This window comes from Anser brachyrhynchus (assembly GCF_964034855.1).
Source record: "Anser brachyrhynchus genome assembly, chromosome: 2".
NCBI lineage: Eukaryota > Metazoa > Chordata > Aves > Anseriformes > Anatidae > Anser > Anser brachyrhynchus.
This window is the reverse complement of record NC_137695.1, coordinates 18,187,010-18,207,577: the sequence shown is the minus strand read 5'-3', so window position 1 is coordinate 18,207,577 and position 20,568 is coordinate 18,187,010. Positions and strand designations below refer to the sequence as shown.

The 20,568-nt window shown below is 43.8% G+C and overlaps 1 protein-coding gene across 1 annotated transcript in view; it reads left to right on the top strand.

Moving 5' to 3' along the window:
* The first annotated feature begins 41 nt into the window (after nucleotides 1-41).
* Nucleotides 42-20,568, top strand: part of APBB1IP (amyloid beta precursor protein binding family B member 1 interacting protein) — a 65,631-nt gene continuing 45,104 nt past the window's right edge. The window contains exons 1-3 of the mRNA XM_080583302.1: nucleotides 42-165; nucleotides 15,184-15,255; nucleotides 19,848-19,935. Of these exons, the coding sequence (XP_080439428.1) occupies nucleotides 15,184-15,255; nucleotides 19,848-19,935 (160 nt within the window). The 5' untranslated portion in view covers nucleotides 42-165. The remainder of the gene's footprint in view (nucleotides 166-15,183; nucleotides 15,256-19,847; nucleotides 19,936-20,568) is intronic.

The window sequence follows — 20,568 nt, the reverse complement described above, 5'->3', positions numbered from 1 at the left end:
GGCGCTGTGAGCCCCGGGGCGGCTCCCGCTGAGGTGGCCGCCCCGGGAAGCCCGACAGCCGGCGGGCCGGCCCCATTTCCCCCCAGGCGGTGCCGCGGAGCCCAGCCCGCCTCGCCTCCTGCTCGCAGCGCCTCCGGGAGCCGGCGGCTGCCGTCGCCTGCCAAGGTAAAGCCGGGTGGTGAGGGATGCGTTGGCCCTGACGGAGCGGGGTGGTAGCGGTGCTGGAGGGGGGAGCTGTAGCGGGTCGAAGCGGTGTGTACCGGGTGCTGCTGGTTGCAGCCCTTGCTGGCGGTCTATATAGCCGCATGGTCTCTGGGAGGAATACATGCATCCCCTGGTTTTGATAAGGCCCGTCCTGTGTGATACCTGCATGCTAATACCAGGGAGAAGTGATAAAAGTACCGTCTCCACAAGCTTGGGGTGTTGTTTCAACCTGTCGCGCACCAAAAGGAAAGTTACTAAATCTGTTTGCTGTCACGCTAGGAAGATGTACCTGGTAGGGGCTGTTAAGCCTACCTTCCAGCCTGGTGCTGGAATACAGCCCTCGAGCAAAAGGTGCGGGATGCCACCAGTGTGGGACAGGCAGTTTGGTTTGGCTTGGCTTGCTGAGGTGCCTTCTGGCACAGGTTCTGCTGATTCTGGGGCTGACGTGGCTCCAGCTCGAGTCTTCCCCCTCATAACCTCTGTTTTCGGTTTTCTGGCAGTAATTTTTCCTCTTTGGTGCTAGTTCCCCTTTGCGAATTACATGAAATCTGTGTTTTGTCAACTGCCCCTAAATAACTTCTACACAACACCCATTTCACATATGACTCTGGTGGCATCGCTGTCAATTGATTACCCCGCTGCTGCACAGCAGGGGTGTAAATGTAGTGTTTCCAGGACTTTGGTTAGCACACCTGCTTCAGCACAGACAGACACATAAACCCCAGTGTTTCACAGGGCTGTGTATGCTGCATGACCTGCTTCACCTGTGTAGCCTCCTACTCATTTGCCTTCACTAACTTTACAACCTTTTTTTCCCAGAAACTTTGTAAAGCATGTGAATTTAGGTTAAAGCTCTGTTTAAAGCACAATGATTAATTTTTTTGCTGAACCTGTTGAGTTCTGTTTTTGCCTGTGGGCTTGCTAACGAGACTATTAATTTAATTGTACCTCATGCTTTGCGCAAGCATTAAATGGAGACAGTTTGGCTTGAAATATGGATTACAAATGTCTTTGGGAGGTTTAATCAATGGAGCATTACAGATAGCTGGGTGATCCTTGGTTTGTATTCTCAGTGAATTTGGATCTATCTGGGAACATAATGTACTGCCTCAGAAATGGTGTTTTTAATCATTCCCTGTGTTTTCTTTTTCTTCTTTAAATACCTCCTGTGGGTACTATAGATACTTCTGGCATTTGGAGGCAAATATGACTGAAGCCTCAAAGTAATTATTGAATACGTTGTGTTTTAATTGTTCAAGTTGGAATTCATGATTATTTGGTTTGCCGTATCTTCAAACAGAGTTTGATGCCTTTGAAGTGCTGATTTATATTGTTATCAAATGTTTATTTCAGCTTAATTTGTTTTTTACAGATTAAAAGTCTGATTCTTACTATAATTGAGCAGTACCTACCAGATCACACGTTCATGCATCTGTGAATCGATACAGAGGCTTGGTCTTTCTTCATGAATAAAGCTTTAGAGAGTAAGACATTTGGGAGGGCAGTAACTTGCACAGAGGGGCAGAAGGATGGACACAGGGGCCGGCTGGGTCTTGTAACCTTTTAACTGAGCACATGTGAACATAGCCTGAGATTTTTTAGGTAGTAATGAATTTCCCTAGAGCAGTAAAATTTTACATTTGCTGTGTTTCATCTTTTTTGTTAGCAGAAAAGGAACTGGTGTCTTACAGCAGTGAGAGGAACAAGAAGTAGAAGTCCTTCCTTCTATTCTTCTGCAGTATGTAGCGAAGGGGGAGGTAGGGCTGGTGGAGGGATCAGCAGTTACGTCTGACCCTACAAAATGTCTGAGAAAACTAGCAGCATGGAGTGCTGCTGGAGCTGAGAGCGGAGATTGCCTCATTCAGGAGAGAACCTGCCTGTCTGCAGATTCACAACATCTGTCTTTCAAGGAGGAGATCTGTGAACATGGATTCTCTCAAAAGAACAGTTGTGTTTGAGAGGGGGCTTTACAGGAATGTAGCCAAATTTGGTTTTACCGCATATTATTCAGGATCCTGTCCTTTCTCGCTGTCTCTGCAAACTACAGGTGTTTTCCTTTCCCACAGACCTTTTTTTTTTTTTCCATCTTTCACTTCAGTATGTCTTGTTTTGTTTTAGGCTCATCTGACCTGTTGTGATGACAGCTTCTCTTTGTCAGGTTCTGATTTGGAGCGAAAGTGAAAATCAGACCTTCTGTTTGCCTGCAATGTTATAGAAGCTTTAGCTTGTTTCTTTTTGAAGGTTTCTAGGGATGATGACGACTTGCGTCCATGCAGACCTCCCAAAACACGTGGACTTCATAGGCAGGATCCTCCTCACTCAACTTTAAACACGACCATTTCAGTTAGTCACCAGAGGTTCTTAGTCACCTCTCTCATCAACAGAGAGAGATACTTATCAAATTGATTCTGCTGCCCAGTTTTAGACAGCTACTCATCATGCTCTATAAAATTGCCTTTCTTCCTCTTCATTGACTAAAAAGAAGGGTCTGGGATGACGAAGTCAGATGCAAATTTCACAGAAACTCCACCATATGTCTCTTCATGATTAGGAATGACCCATGGTACAGTAAAATCGCTCTTGGAAATGAAAATGTTTTAGCCAGCTTTCCTTATCATCCAGCCTGTTGATTCATGGCTACCCTAGATACTAACAGTCCAGCTGCCAGAGTGGAAGGTAGTAGTTGCAATTAGAAAGAGACTAGGGTGCCTGTGTCCTCCCTGTGTTTCTGTAGGAGACTTCTGAGCATCTGCATGAACATCTGTTCCTCACCACCCCTTAATATTAATTTATAGCATTGCTCCTGAACTGTGAATGAAAAGGAAACACAAATGACTTAGATCTGACTTAGAACTTTAATGTGGGAATTCACAAACTAGCTTGATAATGACTGTTGAAAAAGTTTTTAACTCTGTCATTAGTTTCAAAGCCTTTCTTCCAGTAAAGTAACCTTTTAGATCTGTGGCTAGCTAATTGCTATCATAACTTTTGCTACCAGAAGCCATGTCAGACTGCAGACAGCACTATTTCTTTTTGTCAAGCGTGGATCCAGCATTTCAAGAATTTGGCTTCAAATAAATCAGGGTTACAGTTAAGGTTAATAGGAGTATTTTGGGGAGTAGATGCATTGTGAATCCTAGAAGAAAAAGGAGGTTCGGTAGATATGAACCCGTTTTTCTATGATATTCTGTTTAGAAGATATTGTTTAGAAATACATAAAGACATTTCTGATAGTAGTTTTGCACTGAATCCATCTCCTCAGTGTATTTCCATTTTTACTTTCACTCTGTGTATTTGCTTGTAATCTAAAGCAGCGGATGTGAAAGCATGACATGTAGCACTAGTATTAAAGGATGGAACTCCCTGTGTAGCTGCTATCAGCGATGGGCAGACCCTGCAAGGCCGACATCACCAACAACGGAAAGTTCTCAGTTGACCTCAGACAATCGAACTGATATCATAAAAATTTTGGTGAAAATTTTGTCATCCTGCCCACTCATACCAGGAAGAGGGGGTACATAGGGAATAAATCTGTTTTTAGCAGCACTGCTGGTCTATCAAGCATAGAGAGTACAGATAGGAGCCAGAATCATAGTGGCACTAACTGGATGCCTTTGCTGTAATAAAAATTGCAAATGACCTTCTGAGTCTCCTGATTTAGGCAAAATAACGTGTCAGCTAGGAGGCACCTCACCAAGAGAGCAGGCCAGCTCCACAGAATTGTCCACCTGTTGGTTCCCTGCTGGCGTCCAGTCCATATGTGCAGCAAATGAAAACTTGCTTCTCAGTGGCATTGTACATCTTGGTACTCTCACTGCATCTTCAGGTAGCCCAGACTACAGGCACATGATTACTTTTCTTCTTTTTCAGAGAAAGATTTTTATGTGACCTTTCCAACAGTACTAGGAACCCCAATTTTGTCCCTTGCTGTGGGAATTTCCGTTAAGCACAGAATCAAGAAGGATGTTTCAGCCCAAGAAGTCTTTTTGAAAGTTAATGTGTTTTTTTTTCTATGATTGCAAATTAAAAAATAAATAGATAAATAGGTAGCAGTAAAGTCTACGTTACTGTTCTCTGTGCTTTTCAACAAAATCCTATATTTGGAAGATGTGCTGTACACATCACTCATCACGCCTGAGTTGGTGAGATGACCCTGAGCAAGTGAGAGTACATGCTAAAAACATGAGCACAGAAAACGTTACCAAATACTTGGTGTGGTTACAGCTTAGTTTTGGACTTTGCTGACCACATCTTCAAGACTTAGGGGCAGCTGTCAGACCATTAGAGAGCCAGCTGGTTTTGGTGTCAGTCCTAGGAGGAGATTCAGCATAAACTTTACTGCAGTTTTGTCCGTGGTGGCTCTGTTCTTCCACGCAATTCAGCAACGCCTTTCATATTTGCCACGTGATTGACCTCCTTTGTCTCCCCTGTGCCGTGATGGAGGCGTTATCTCTGACCAGACCAGTTGTTCCATCCCTCCTCCACATGGGGAGGAAAAAAGAGAAGGAGGCGGTAGCATTTCCTTCTCGTGGAAAACCATACAGAAATGGAAGAAATACGCTGGGAATGTCACAAGATTCTTCTCATCCTGCCACGTTTTCTTCCTGTAACTGTTTCCTTTGTGCGGTTCAGGGCTTGCCGGGCTGTGGCAACACACCATCCCATCTGTGGTGACCCCAGGCTACCACCTTCCTTACAAATCTTCATCCGAAACCCATTGCTTATTGCTGTTTCTGGTTGCTGTGCGCTATGCAGACTGAAGGAAGCAGCTCTTTTTAGGTGGAAAGTAAGTAACAGGCCTTGAAATTAACTCTTCAGTCAGCAGCAAACATGTAAAAGGTTTAAAAATGTCTTCACTTAATTTTTCTACTACTCACTGTGGTACTGAGCACTGCACTTAGGTGAAATACTAGAAATTCAGGTAAAGCATTACTTGATTCGATTTTTAATAAACAAACATTGTATGAAACAAACATGTGGGTTCAAAAACATTTTACAGGTTTGTTTTTACCCTTTTTATTCACGCCTATCTGTTAGAACATTTTATGGTGAAGTCTTTTTGTCTTTCAGTCTTCCTTTCCCATACCATGTGTGCCCTCCCCTAAATATTTCTGGCCATAATAAGAATGTGTGATTACAAGAGATAAGATAGCTCTAATGGCACACTGACAGGGTGTGAATATTGGGACAGATGAATCAGTGATTATTCGACACAGCAGCTCCTGCCCTTAAATTTTGTACTGTAACTTTTCATGCATTTTTTCCTCTTCCTAAGTTTGTGCTGTTGTTTCCATTCTCTGGCACTTGGCGTCTCGATTCTGTAGGCTATCGGGGAAGAAGGCACACGGATTTTCCCACTCTGTGGATCCATGTATTCCTTCACACGTGGGCTTCCTTGTCTACCGTTTTCTGCTGGTTAGACAACCTGTTAATGAAAGATCAGCCTGCTTATGGAGTTTGAAGCTAAATAGCAAAACCTTCGTTTAGTGGGGAGCCACAAGACAAACTCCCATAGCTCACAGACCTGAGGATAGGGCATTCTGGGAACAGTTTAAAAGTATCAATCGGGGATGAAATGCTTGGAGTCCATCTCTTCCATCTCAGAGCGTGAAATGTTAGGCTGAACATCCAGTTATGCTGGATCCAGAAAGTACCAACAATTTCACTCTTCTCATTTGCTGGCAGTTTTTTAAAATACAGGAGAGTGTTGTCTCATCATGTTAGCTCTGTGCAGCAGTGTTGGGTAACTGGAGAAAACAGGAAGGAAAACATTGCACCAACGTTAGCAAACTACAAATTATGGACAGGAACGTGGGAAGAGGTGGAACCAATGTGTGCTATTTGGACTTGCCTTACTCTGTCACCTTTCTGCTCTCCCATCACGGCAAGGAACAGGCAGAACCTAAGAGATAAGATCCGTGTTTTCTGGTAACTTGGATGTCTGCTGTTGTTTGTACCTGAGTAGAGCTAATCTACTATTCCATTTTAAGGGACACATTTACATCCAGCTTGCTGCCTTTCCCAGAAGTTAACCTGGGGAGTGGAGGTCTTGTTCTGTGTGCCGGCAATCTGGCATAGGACTGGGAGTTGTTTCTTCATCCAATTCCTTGTGAAGATGTCATGTCCTCTCCTACCATTTTGCACCCTACAGAGAGTTTGTGCTCTCTATATGGCTCGTGGTGGGAAGGTCCCCAAACTGGACCGTTCTGCGGTAAATAGTTGTGACAATGGAAAAATGAGGTGACCATGTCTGTAGTTGTACAATATTTCTGTAATGTTCTTGGACCCACGGGCCAGACTGAAGCACGTTATCTGCCGAGAGGATATATAAGGAGCAGAAGTGGCACTGCTTTCAAGCTCCATCAAAGGAGTCCCCTTTGGGAGTTGACAGTGGGCTCTGAAGTGAAGTTCTGGAGGATAAAAATGTCTCCGTGTGTTTGTTCTGTACATTAGGGTTTCTTTTCCCCTTGCATAAGGTGGTTTTAACTCAGTCTGCAGCTGCTCGAGTCCTTCTCTGCTGTGGGATCCGTTTTCTGGAGCTTGAGGTCTGGGCTGTGCCTGTGCCTGGGGGAGTGGAGAGGAGCCTGGTGAATGAGCTGCCTTGCACCAGCCTGCACGGCACGTCCCTCGGCACTTTTCTGCAGCTGTAGCGCACGCTGCTTGCCTCTGGTTAAATGCTCTTCCTGCACTCTCATCTTAGCACCAGTGCCCTTTGCATAACCCCTCCTCTGGCCTTGGCTAACTTCTTCTGACATACTGTGGATAAACTTTTTGGTCCCTGTCTCTCTTAGCCAAGCCCCTGGGACCATTCAGTAAGCTTCCCATCCCACCTCACCCTAAGAACAGGACCCACAGCTGCTTCTCCAAACCACCACGGAGAGAGCGGGACAAAGAGGAGCGGTTGTGTCTGGGGCAGGGCATGGGGCAGAGGAGTAGGGTGGGGACTGCAGAGGTGACGGCGGCTGAGGCAGCAGCATCTGAAGGACAGCCCCAGAGTCAGCATCACGCTGTGCTTTATAAGCACAGTAAAGCTCTTCGCCTCTCTCTCGCTAATGGAAAGTCAGGTTCTCAAATTTATCTGTGAAAGCGACGTGCTGTTATCGTACTTGTGCTCTGTTTGGTACCCATGCATAGGAGTTCCTGTGATGTTGAAACTGTCGCTATCGACTTGGCGAAACAAGGGTAAAACACTGCTGCACCTCACTGATCACAGCAGTTGTATAACTCCCAGGTCTATGAAATCTGGGTCTTTTGGACTAATAAGGACTTCCAAAGTCAGTCCTAACTGCATGCTTGTTCCTGTCATACATGCAAGCTAACTGTGAATTTCCAAAACATCAAAAAGGGAATAAGCTTTCAGGAGGTGTAACTGTGTATGTATCATGGTTTAAGTATCTGTCTAACAGAAGTAGGACCTGTGAGTTTGGGGTTGCTCCTATCTAAAGGTGTTTGTATTTACATTCTGGAGTGAGTAGATTATGAGTTAGAAGTTTAATTACCACGTGTACTTTGAGCCTTGCTAGCGCCACTATGAGCAGTGTGATACAAGATAACAAGGCAAGTGGAATGAAAATGGGTTCCACAGCGTATGTAAAAATGTGTGTTTGGAGCAATCAGTGGAAAATGCTGTGACATGCTGCTTGTGCCATGGTCACCTGAAGAGGCTCTTGTGCCTTAATCCAAAGCTAAATGTGACTTCTGAACTAGTAAGGGTACTTTGCCATTTCTACTTTTTCCCTCTTAAACATTTTCCATTTCTTAGTACCTACAAGAATTGGTAACTAATTGGATTCTTCTTCTGGGCTGAATTCTACGGAGATGGATGTTCCCCCATATTCTACTTCATAAAAATTGACCTCAGGGGCTGTTAGGGACTTTTTGCTAGAGACGATGCAGTAGGTGGTTAAGGAACTTCCCACCTCCCTCACTGAAATTTATAAGAGACATCAGAGTAGACAGTTTTTCTTGATACCCAGCAGTAAAATCATTGTAAGAAACCTAGTTAGATCTGTTTCAGACCTGCAGTCAATTTAGCCAGCGAGTTGCCTTCAGCAGTGGCTAGCATCATGTGCTTCACAAGAAGGTACAAGAAATCCTTTGCTGAGAGATATGTTGTAACCTGTCTGTCACGAAAGCTTTGCTCTGATTCCAAGTTGGTGGAGCCTTCTTTTTAGCTCTTGAAGCATTGAGGTTCATCATCCCTACCTGAAATTCTCAGGAATACTAACACTGCGAGCTATAACTGCCAGAAGAAGAGAGCCAACGTGGTGGCTTTCCACGTGGACGTGGTACTCTGACGTTTACGTGCTGTAGTGCAGGTAGTGGGAGGTGAAGATCTTTCCATGTGACTTGTAAAACTCTACTTCATGTATTTTTATCCTTGCTGTTTTCATGTGTCACAGGTTAAGAACAACAGCAACGCTCTGAATTGAGTGCATCAGTAACTTCTGTCAGATCTCTTGGTGGGCTGGTTCCTAATTCAGTTCCTCTCACAGCTCTGCTGTACGTCCTTGTTCTACTGATATCGTGCTGTTCCTCATGCCCTTCTCAAAGAGAGCCCTTAGGTTGATTAAACTGCATCAACTCAACTGAGACAGTTGCAGAGATGGTAATCTCGTTTGTGATACCGTTGGTGTTTCCTGTTCGGTATTGCACAAGGCCTCCAGCCTTGTTTTCAGATTGCAAGCACAGAAGCCTCGTTACCACGTGCCTGAGACCACTCTTCCTGTTGAAAGGGCCTGCCTGTCGGTAGTTCTCACAGAGCCATCAGGTGCTAACAGCTCCAACTCTGCTTACTGTAGCACTGCGCCTCCTTTTAAAAGCTACACAGTGTGATCACAGCTTTCGTGCTATTTTTTTTTGTCTTTTTTTAGTAGTGTGAATTTTTTGCTTTACTACTACTGGTAGCTGCTTGCTGATGGATAATGATTCTGTCCAACAACTTATTCCCAATGTGTTCATCATGGACATAGTGCAGTTGTCTTATCGAAGTGTGCAAATTGTCTGTTAACTGCAGTGACAGCGTCGGTGGACAAGGGAAGAGCAAATGATGTCATCTGCCTTGACTTCTGCAAAGCCCTTCATACAGTCCCACACAGCATCCTTGCCTCTGAACTGGAGAAACGTGGATTTGATGGATGGACTGTTGGGTGGATAGGGAATTGGCTGGATGGTCACATGCAGAGTTGTGGTCAATGGCTTGATGTCCAGGTGGGGACTAGTGATGAGTGGTGTCCCCCAGGAGTCTGTATTGGGTCTGTTACTGTGTAGCATCTTCGTAACTGACATGGACAGTGGGATTGAGTGCATCCGCAGCGAGATTGCTGCTGACACCAAGCTGTGTGGTGCTGTTGACACGCAGGAGGGAAGGGATGGCATCCAGAGGGACCTGGACGGGCCTGAGAGGTGGGCCTGGGCAAACCTCATGGGGTTCAGCAAGGCCAAGCACAAGGTCCTGCACCTGGGCTGGGGCAACCCCAAGCACAAATTCAAGCTGGGCAGAGAATGGATTGAGAGCAGCCCTGAGGAGAAGGTCCTGGGGGTGCTGGTGGACGAGAAGCTCGTCACAAGCCGGCAACGTGCACTTGCAGCCCAGGAAGCCAACCAGATCCTGGGCTGCACCAAATGCAGTGTGGCCAGCAGGGTGAGGGAGGGGATTCTGCCCCTCTGCTCTGCTGTCATGAGACCCCACCTGGAGTGCTGCATTCAGCTCTGGGGCCCCCAGCACCAGAAGGACATGGATGTATTAGAACAAGTCCAGAGGAGGGCCACAAGGATGATCAGAGGGCTGGAGCACCTCTCCTACAAAGACAGGCTGAGAGAGTTGGGGTTGTTCAGCCTGGAGAAGAGAAGGCTCTGGGGAGACCTTACAGCGGCCTGCCAGTGCCTAAAGGAGGCCTACAGGAAAGCTGGGGAGGGACTCTTTGTCAGGGGGTGTAGGGATAGGACAAGGGAGAATGGCTTTAAACTAAGAGGGTAGATTTAGGTTCGATATAAAGAAGAAATTCTTTATTATGACTGTGGTTAGATACTGGAACAGGCTGTCCCATCCCTGGAGGTGTTCAAGGCCAGGCTGGATGGGGCTTTGGGCAACCCGGTCTGGTGGGAGGTGTCCCTGCCCATGGCAGAGGGTTGGAACTGGGTGGTCTTTAAAGTCCCTTCCAACCCAAACCATTTGATGGTTCCCTGATTCTATGAAATCGTAAAACTTTCTTCATTCTTAAAAAAATATATAGTTGTGGGTGTTTTTCTTCTCCCTAGTACCCTGACAAATGAAGATATTTGCAACCATGCAGAAAGCCAGTCTGGATGTTAGTGACATCGTTCATATTATGGACCAGCAGAGGCAGTCCCTGCTCTACCTGTCAGTGCGTGGCACTAAATGATGTAGATGAGACTGTACTTAGCTCGTGTAGGATTGTACACTGGGACACTGAGTGCAAGGACTGTTTCTCTGGTCTTGCATGTGAGCAAGAAGTTTCCCAGTCACTATACTTCTTTGGTGCCCCTGGGGTACTGGACTAGCCCTGTGGGAAAACAGTATCCTTCGCTGTCAGCAAAGTCTGCTTCTCATGCAAGAGCAACAAATCGGGCAAGGGAGTGTTTCCCTTCCATCTCTGTGGGTAGTTTTCCCTGCATCTGCAGAATTTCTCTGGTGTTAGAGGTTAGATAATTAAATTCCAACTTCCTAGCCCATAGCTCAAGAAATACAGATGCTTACATCTCACTTTAAAATGAGAGTATATAGGGAATAGATATTTAGAAGCTGGAAAAAGTTTTGTGCAGCTCCGTTGCTGTTTAGAAATGCAGCAGAGAGAGTTTTGTGGTGTCAGCCAGGGCTGCAGGCTGGTTCTTGTGAAATGGCTGGAAGCCCCCTCTCAGGGGCACCTGGGTGGACGTACATGTGTCTTTGGAAATGCCAGCAAAGCCTCTGACAAACAAAAGGTATCCCTTAGACTCTCTCAGTTAGGAGAAACAGGAACAAATAAACGGAAGTCATATTTTTCTTCATGGAGTGAGCTGGAATACAAAGAAGTACAAAGAAATACGTAGAAGTACAATGAATTCTCTTATTCACAGGTCTCTAAATTTAGATTTAAATGTGATTTAACAGCAAAGAGGCTTCTAAACCTGAAATTGAGAGGGTAAAAAAAAATAATAGTCCTAACAGGTCTGGGGGACTTTTGGTAAGTGGCGAGGTGAATAAATGTATTGATGAGTCAAAATGCAATAAGTTGGTATTTCTGTTCTAGGTAAACCTGTGAGAGTTTAATATCTATTAACTAAACAGTGAGACTTGTTGGTTAAAATAGCAAGCTGAAGAGAAAATGCACCCACACCTTATTTATAAAGTGTGAGAAACGTGGGAGTATTGAAGAGAAAAGCTTTCGTGAGGAAATGAGAGCTCAATGGAGATTTGAGAATTTAATTTGGAAGGAAGAAAACAATAAGGAATACCTTTTCCTGTACTGTTGGTGTTAACTAAAAAAAAGAGGTTTAGAAGGCATCAACTTCAAAATTAATCACTTTAAAAATAGGTTAGGTTTCAGATGCATGCCTTCCCTTGTGCCCCTTGTTATTTTTATGTTTCACGACCACAATTTCCTCTTTTTATTTTAATTCTGATATTTTATCTGCTTGATATCTTAATGCTTTACATAAGAAGCATTATAAAAGTACTGAGTTTTCAGTTTATTTTATAATGATTAGTTATGAGTTAGTGGTAGCACTATGTACAGGATAACTGTACAAAAAAACTGGTTTTTAGTGGATATAAAGGAGGACTGAATGTGAAACTCGGTATTCTTCTGGGGACTTAGGTAAATTTTTTCCCCTTTTTTCCTAATAATAACTTACACACCTGCAGGTTTCACTTTGAGTTTCTGGTTTGAATAAATTCAAGGCTATTTCAAAACAGAGATTTTGCTGGTCCAACATCTTCCTTGAATGGGATAGTTCCCTATAGTATCTGCCTGTTGTTTAGTCTAGCTGTTCCTGCTGTGGCCTTGAAAGAACAGCAATGAGGATGGAGAGGAGTCACGAATGGAATGGACCAAAGAAGAGAAGAGTGGATGTGGCACGCTCTGGCAGTTCCACCTTTGGGGGATTCATTTTGCTACCTTTTGCTTTTCCAGCTTCTGACAAAATCCCCAATGAATTTTGAAAGTTCTCATAGTGGTTTAAGAGATCATTAAGAGATCATTCAGCGTGTTTTAACATGAAAATACTTTCTTCATGGGATCTGATGATGTTTGATTTGATGGTGTTAACTTTTCTTCCTAAAACCAATCTATAAAAATTTAAGAGAAAAAGAGAGATACCGGTAGGGAGAATGGCTTGGTGACAACTTGGCATGATCAGTTGGGTGATCGTGCTGGATGTCTGGTCCTGGAAAGTGATGCTTGAGAGGGACACTGACACACATCCTTCTCAATACATATGTTCCAGCTCATGTGCTTGAGGTCTAAAAAATGCTAGTGTAAAACGTCATTTATTGGAATTGATAAGGAAAAGTCATCGCTGACTAACTCAGGTCATATTTACAGTGGACATTCTTAGTGAATTCTTTGCACATTGCTTTCCCATGCAATTACTTTATTTCCCTTTTGAATCGTGTGTCTGTAGATTCAGAAAAATCATACGATTGCAAAGAACTAAAATCTAAATTTATTATTATTAATTGTAAATATATATATGTATGCTAGAAAGGTTTCATAGGGTTTTCTTCCTTTTTAGACAGTCCTTTCTCCTCCTCTTGTTAAGGTTTCTTGGTTGTAACCCAAGAGAATTTTTCCCCCTTTTTATATTTCTATTCTGGAAAAATATAACAAAGCAGAATTTCAGTTGGTCAAAGGAATTAGTATGAAGATTCGTTCATGAAAGTAGACCTAGCCAGTGTTAAAACACAAAACCAAATGCAAAACATACAAATGGGTACAGCTGGTAAGACTCCCGCAATAGATCGTTTTGTTCTCCTAAATCAGAGAAAACAGGAACATGTAAAATAATTACTACTTAAGCATTGAGGAGATACTGTCAGTATGAGCTGCAGCTCCGTTTTTTGTCATATAGCAAGTCCAACTTTGCTGTGCCTGATCAAATAAGTGACATTTTGTCTATCTGTTTTATGAAAATTGATTTCCATGTACCTGGTGTGTAGGAAGCTACTACACAGCTATTGATTCAAATAAATGAAGTAACATTCCCTAACGATTTACCCAACCGGGCTACTGCTGAATCTACAGAAACTGACTTTTATAGAGAAAGCTCTGTGTGATAGGTGTGATCCATACAGAGGCAGTGAGCCATCCAGTGTGGGTTTGTCAGCTGGAAATGAAGCAGCCGAGATGCCTTTAGCTCTCCGTCTGCTCAGCCGTGAGTGACGTGCGTGCCCTGTTACGGAACGTGGGCGTAGCGGTGCTGTCTGCACCACGGGGCTTACACTCAGCCCTCCCAACCACGTGTCACAGTGCCTTCAGCAGCATCCTGTTTCCAAATCTGTAAGTCTTGGATTGCCAGGATCTAAGAGAACTGGGAAAATTCTAAGCTCTGTTCCCGGTTGCTTGCACCTTGTTTAGTTACACCAGCTACAAAAAAAGTCTAAAGCAGGTAGGGTACACACCGAGCCTGACTGGTGGGAGCTGTACGTGCCTGCTCCTAGTGAGTTCTGGTGTCAGTGATAACACAGGTAGTGAAAGGACACGTGGAAATGAGGCTGATGTTTCCTATGTAGATGCCTGAAGGATGAAGTTCAAAGGAGGCAGAGCAGCTCAGATTGCTTCACTATTCCATTATTAACTATCATTAAAAACATGCTACCAAATAATTTGCGAACAAGGGATGTTTACTTTAGTAGTTCAGTAGTATTTAATATTGAACTATGGAATTATTACATGACTTTAGATGTTCTATCAAAGGAAAGACTGAAGAAGATTGTAGAGATTGAAGAACAGGGTAGTTGTTGATCTTCTTTTCTTGCCAGTCTTTCCAGTCGCTAGAGTTGTCCCTGTCCTCTGTTGATTGTTGTGTGCGTCAGGTTGGTCCTCATCCTGGAAGACGCACACAAACTTAGTAAATCAATAGTGCTACTTATGTTTAAAGTGTGATCGTCAGAACTTTTTACGCCACCAGTAGGAGTTCGCAGTTCCTTGCAGGCTTGAGGCTCTTAAGAAAATGATGTTTATACATCTTGTCCTCAGCAGTATTCCATGTCAGACACCCTTTAACACTACTTCACTCCTTGCAAAGGAACAGATTTATGAGAAAGAGGAAGGGGATTATTATAGAAGCTGTACCACCCCATTATTGTCATTTGGTGCTGTCCTCACACCCTGCCTCTTGCGACAGAAGTCACCATTTACTGCCACCCAGCCTGTACATCCTTGCCTTGTCTCAGTGCTGTCCCTCAGCTGCCCTGAGGTTCAGTAACTTTAGAGTTCTCTGAGTGTACTAGTATTTGAAAGAAGACAGGGAAAAATATTGAGACAAAAAGTTGGTTATGTACTAATCATAACCAGGTCCTGAACCAGATAATACCTAGTAAACCTCTGAGACATACCTCTGGTTGTGTCACAGCCAAAGAAAGACAGCTTTCAAGACAAAGCATTCGGTTGGGAGTTTCTCAACCTCAAACTTTATTTCCTTTTCCATCTCTCACTAGTTGGATTTCCTTGATATTTAAGATACAACCATGATTTATTTGCTAGTGGGTTCCTCTGAAATGTAACTAATACAAGGACTGAGGTCATTGGAACTCATGAGTGTAGGGCCCGAGCATATGTTTAAGCATGTACAGGACTGAGCTTCTGATCTGTTAGTTATTCCTAAACTATTGATGGAGGCTTTTGCAAGTTGCCAAAAGTTGTTTTAAAGTTAACTGGGAAAGAATTGTAAAAGAATATCGCATATCCTCTTTTTGACTATTGCTGGCTTTGAAATGAACTCGTGATAATTTGTTGTCTGTGGATTTTTTTCTTTCAGATGGAGCAAACATGTGATGATATAGATGAAATGTTCAGTAATCTACTTGGGGAGATGGACATGCTGACCCAGGTAAATATATTTTTTTCCAATCAAGATTAGAAAAAGAGCTGTTACATATTAGAGAAAAGAGGCAACTTTCAACATTTTTCATGTTCTTTCACTCTGAATAAATATACACCTAAATTCTTCTGAAAAACTTTCAACTAAATTTTTCTGACTGACATTCAAACCACGTGGCCTGAAGAATGTGGTAATATCAGCGCAGGCTAGATTGTTAGAGAGAGCTAACTGCTTATGAAAGATGCTTTCTTCCCCTGAAAAAAAAATAAAAATAAGCAATTTATATTCTTCTTGGACTTGGTCCCAAGAAGTTGAAAGATTCCATCAAAACAGGAAGAGTTTGAGTCCAAATTTTCAGGTATGAATGCCTTGCATACACGGGTAAATGAGATGTAGCCTGAGCATCAGATGTAAGCTTTGGAACTAAAACCAACATTTTATATTATCTTGAATGTATGAATATAGCAATAACAGGCATCTTTAGATATGCCAAAATATTAAGTTACAGCTAGGGTGCAATTCAAGAATTTATAGAGATGTTATTGCCAGTGCAGAATACAAACTTGAGAGGAAACTATAAAACAGCAGGAGCCTATTTCTAAAGCTACGGTTACAGAATACTACCTGCAAAACCTGATAAAGGATAATTTTTATTTCTAAAAAACAAAACAAACTCAGTAAATGTGTTGCGTATTAGTATATGCCTGTTAGAAAACGCTTAAGCTGTCTCTTGGATTCTGTGTGAGTTTGACTACTTACAGCGTCTGTTTTGAGGGGTCTTTCATTTTGGTGCATCCCAGTGCTTGCCAAATTAAATACCAATAATTCTGAGCCACGTAATGGGGATTGTGCTTAAACAATTGAGGTTGTGTGAAAGCCAAGATTTCATATTACAATCTTAGCTGTCAAATCCCAATACTTTGCCCCTTGGTAGCCTTTCTCTGTCTTAAGAGCTTTTTATAGCCATGCATGTTTATTTTATATATATGTGTGTGTGTGTATGTATCAGGGAGGAGGATAAGAGAGTGAGCTTCTCCACTCAGTGGTGCAGCACCGGCTGGGACGGGATGTGATTCTAAAACTGAGACTGGTTCCCCTCCTCTCTGCTGTGCTGGCATCACCCTTTCCCTAACCACTGCATGGGAGAAGGAGACAGGCATATGTGAAAGCCTGAAGACTTACAGTTAACAGACTTGCTGTGGTGGTTTTAGCCTGCTGGGGAGCTGAGCTCCACCACAACCGCTTCTCACTCCCCCTTCTCAAAGGAAAAAGGGGTAGAGAAAATACAATGGAAGGGGCTCAAGAGTTGAGATAAGGACAGGGAGATCACTCAACAATTATCGTCAGGGTCAAAACAGACTCAGCATAGGGAGATTCACATAATTTATTGTCTATCACTAGCAGACTAGAGCAGAATGGGGAATGGGGGCTGTAGTCAGTCCCTGAAGCTTCATTGCTACTGCTCCCTCACGGTCCCTCTCTGCCCCTGCTCCACGTGGGGTCCCTCCCACGGGATGCCGTCCTTCCCGAACTGAGCCTGCGGGGGCTGCCCACAGGCAGCAGCTCTTCAAGAACTGCTCCCACACGGCTCCGTACCACGGGGTCCATCCCCCAGGAGCAAACTGCTCCAGCACGGGTCCCCCAGGGGCGGCAGCTCCCCCCAGACCCCCTGCTCCTGCGGGGGCTCCTCTCCACGGGCTGCAGCTCCGGCCCGGGGCCTGCTCCTGCGGGGGCTCTCCATGGGCCGCAGCCTCCTCCAGGCCACATCCACCTGCTCCACCGGGGGCTCCTCCACGGGCTGCAGCGTGGAGATCTGCTCCGTGTGGGACCCATGGGCTGCAGGGGGACAGCCTGCTCCACCAGGGGCCTCTCCCTGCACAGGCCGCAGGGGAACTGCTGCTGCCTGCCTGGAGCACCTCCTGCCCTCCTGCTGCACTGACCTTGGGGGCTGCAGGGCTGGTTCTCACTCCTCACTCTCCCACCTGCTGTGGCACAGCAGTTGTTTTTTTTCCCCCATGCTTCAATCTGCTCTCCCAAAGGCCTAACCAGCATCGCCAATGGTTCAGCTCTGGCCAGCAGCAGGTCCCTTTTGGAGCCAGCTGACATGGAGCAGCTTCTGGGCTCTGATCACTGAGGCCACCCCTGCAGCCCCCTGCTACCAAGCCCTTGCCACATAAACCTTGCATTTGTTGATTCCTTTAGATTCTTAATTTCCTAAGCCAGTTTCTAGAACTTTTACCCACTTTTTACCATTCCAATTGTCTGTTCCTAAGTGTAAATGATAGAAACACGTAGTGATGCCTTTACATTGTATAAAGAGTTTGAAAACTGAATGCAAATTTAGAATTGCACTTTTCTGTTGTTTTTATGAACTTCATTTCAATTTTTTATTTTTTAGCATTTCAGTTGTTAGCTCTTTAATTTCCATTTTTTTGTACTTTCTCCGTTTTCATTTTTCATTCCGCACTTTAATGGCCATTATGAGATGTTACAACTCCTTGTTGAATTACTAATTGGAGTTTTTCCTTTATATTCTTAAGTCTGTTTCCTCAATACACTTTGTGCCCTTCTTATTTTCTCCATCACTGTGAAATTCATATTAGTTTCGTTTCTCCTCTCCCGCTACTTATTCCAAGTCAATTTTTATGAGAGTAAGCATTAACACAGAAGCCGTGCTTAAAGTGTTTAAAGTTGTCACTGCTTTGGTTTCCAGCTCTGTACAACTTCAGAAGAAACCAACATGTCTTGGGTGGGCAATAGGTGAAAAGAGTTGCCAAGGAAAACATTTGCGTTAGCTTTCATGAAAAATGCCTGTCAGTTTCAGGCAACTCTGCAAAATGTAAATGGTACAAATTGACAGTGAACAAAATGTCATACAGTTGCACCGGAAGACCAACGCATGGATGTATGGGTGGATGAACGTGGATGTATGAACAAGGGTATATAGCTTGTAGGATAAATGAAGTAATCCTTCTGTTCTGCGTAGCATTGCTACGACCTCAACTGGGAAACTTTGTCCAGTGTTAGCTCTGCGTTTTGAAGAGAAGGAGGGTTGACTGGAGAAACTCCAGAAAAAAGCAGTGGGAATGATGAGAAAAAGAAACATGACCTATGAGAAAAGATTGCATGGGGGTTGTTTAGCCTAGAGAGGAGGCTGATAACAATCTTAAAATACATAAAAGGCAGCTTCAGAGCAGAAAGGAGTACTCGGTTCCCCCATGTCCACAGAGAATAGTGCAACGGGGAATGGCCTTCAGCTGCTGCAAAGGAAGTTTAGGTTAAGCATCAGAAGAAAGGTCTGATGACAGGGATAGCGATCTCGATAGTGAAGCACTGGAGCAGATTGCCAGAGAAGATGGAATTTATCTGATCTCAAACTTTTAAAACGAGGTTAGCTATACATTTGTCAGATACAAACCAGGTGTAACTTACTTGTAGTAGGACAAGTCTAGACAACCCCTTGAAATTCTTTCCAGCCTTGTCTACGGTGTTTGCTTGTTAGAGCTATCACCTTCCTCACTGGGGAATAGAAGTGGAATTTATCTTCACTTTATGCACTTTTCCTAACCGAGGAAGCACTGTTTCTCTGCCTGCTTCCTAAACAGCAAGCCACAAACAAGGAATTCTTTATTTATCTATGCAGATTTACAGTTTCTATTGAAAACAGGATGTTTTATGTTTGTTTGTTTTTTGTTTTTCAAACAGCAGGAGAAAACAACAGCAAAGTTACATTTATATTAGTAAATATAATGCCGGAGCACATGGCACTGCATAGCTCAAATCTGTACACATACACAGCTAAACTCTTTCAACACGTGCACCCCTCTTCCCCCAGAAGAACCACAAAACCCCTCAAAACCAGTCTGCCTTTATTCAATGTCTCTATTGGAGGCTGAGAGAGTTGGGGTTGTTTAGTCTAGGGAAGAGAAGGCCCTGGGGAGGCCTTATAGCAGCCTTCTAGTACCTAAAGGGGGCCTACAGGAAAGCTGGAGAGGGACTTTTTAGCAGGGAGTGTAGTGATATGACAAGGAGTAATGGCTTTAAACTGAAAGGGTGTTGATTTCGATTAGACATTAGGAAGAAATTAACTATGAGGGTGGTGACGCCCTGGCCCAGGCTGCCCAGAGAAGCTGTGGATGCCCCATCCCTGGAGGTGCTCAAGGCCAAGCTGGATGGGGCTTTGGGCAACCCGGTCTGGTGGGAGGTGTCCCTGCCCATGACAGGGGGGTTGGAACTGGATGGGCTTTCAGGTCCCTCCCAGCCCAAACCATTCGATGATTCTGTGAAACAGCCTAAGCCTCTGCTGTTTCCCAAACCATGCCCAGCTGTGCCCTGACGAGAGTTGTCATTGGCATATGTCGACATTGTGTTAGGAAGCATGCAAGCCATGAAATACCTGGCATGAGATGGTGCTTGAACCATTGTCCCAGCTCTGTTTAGTTTACCAGTCTAGGCATAATCCCAGAACTAGAGTGTGGCATTCTGCTCCTTGAAGAAGAATTGACTTCATTAGACGCTTTCAGGTAATTGATTGACAAATGTTAATATCTGTAACAGTAGTTATGTCATTAGACACCTTTCTTTTTCTTTTATCTTAACAGAGTTTAGGAGTGGAGACTATACAACCTCCATCCCCCAAAGTGTCTAACAAGGAATGTAGCTTCACAGTGGGTTTTAAGGATTTAAATGGTAAGTAGTGAATAGACTCATTCATGCTTTTTATGCTTTTTTAAAATACCTCACAGCAACAAATGTAACAAAAAAACTTCAAACACTCCTGATCAAAAATAAAGTAAAAAAAAAAAATGTTTTGCTGTAGGATGAGGTACATGTGTGTGTGCCTCAATTTAGGAAACTTCAGAGGAGCCATGTTTTTTAAAAGGATATTGCTCAGTCTTACACAGAAGTCAGACTTTTTAAGATGTCCATGTGTAAAGGGAAAACAAAGAAGTCCCCCAGATTGCTTTTTAAAATGCCACCTTTTTACACAAAGATTTAACATATTGGAAAATGCATAAGCATTTTTTTCCAGTGCAAGTACTAGCTTCAGCTGCTTTTACTTTACATTGCTTATTCTCATTCTGGCTTGCACTGTCACTTTTGGATTTGCAGCTGCTTGCTTCCCTGACAACCGAGTCAGGGAATTGATCTGAGTTTATAAAATAATACTATTTTTATGTTTGGTGGTATGTTTGTTGTTGGTGGTTTTTTTTTTGTTTGTGTTGTTGTTGTTGTTGTTTTTTCTTTTTACTGGGGGGGGCTGGTTATTTTGCATTCCCCTGAGTTGGGGAAACCAGTGTTCTTGTCCCAGAATGAATTTGC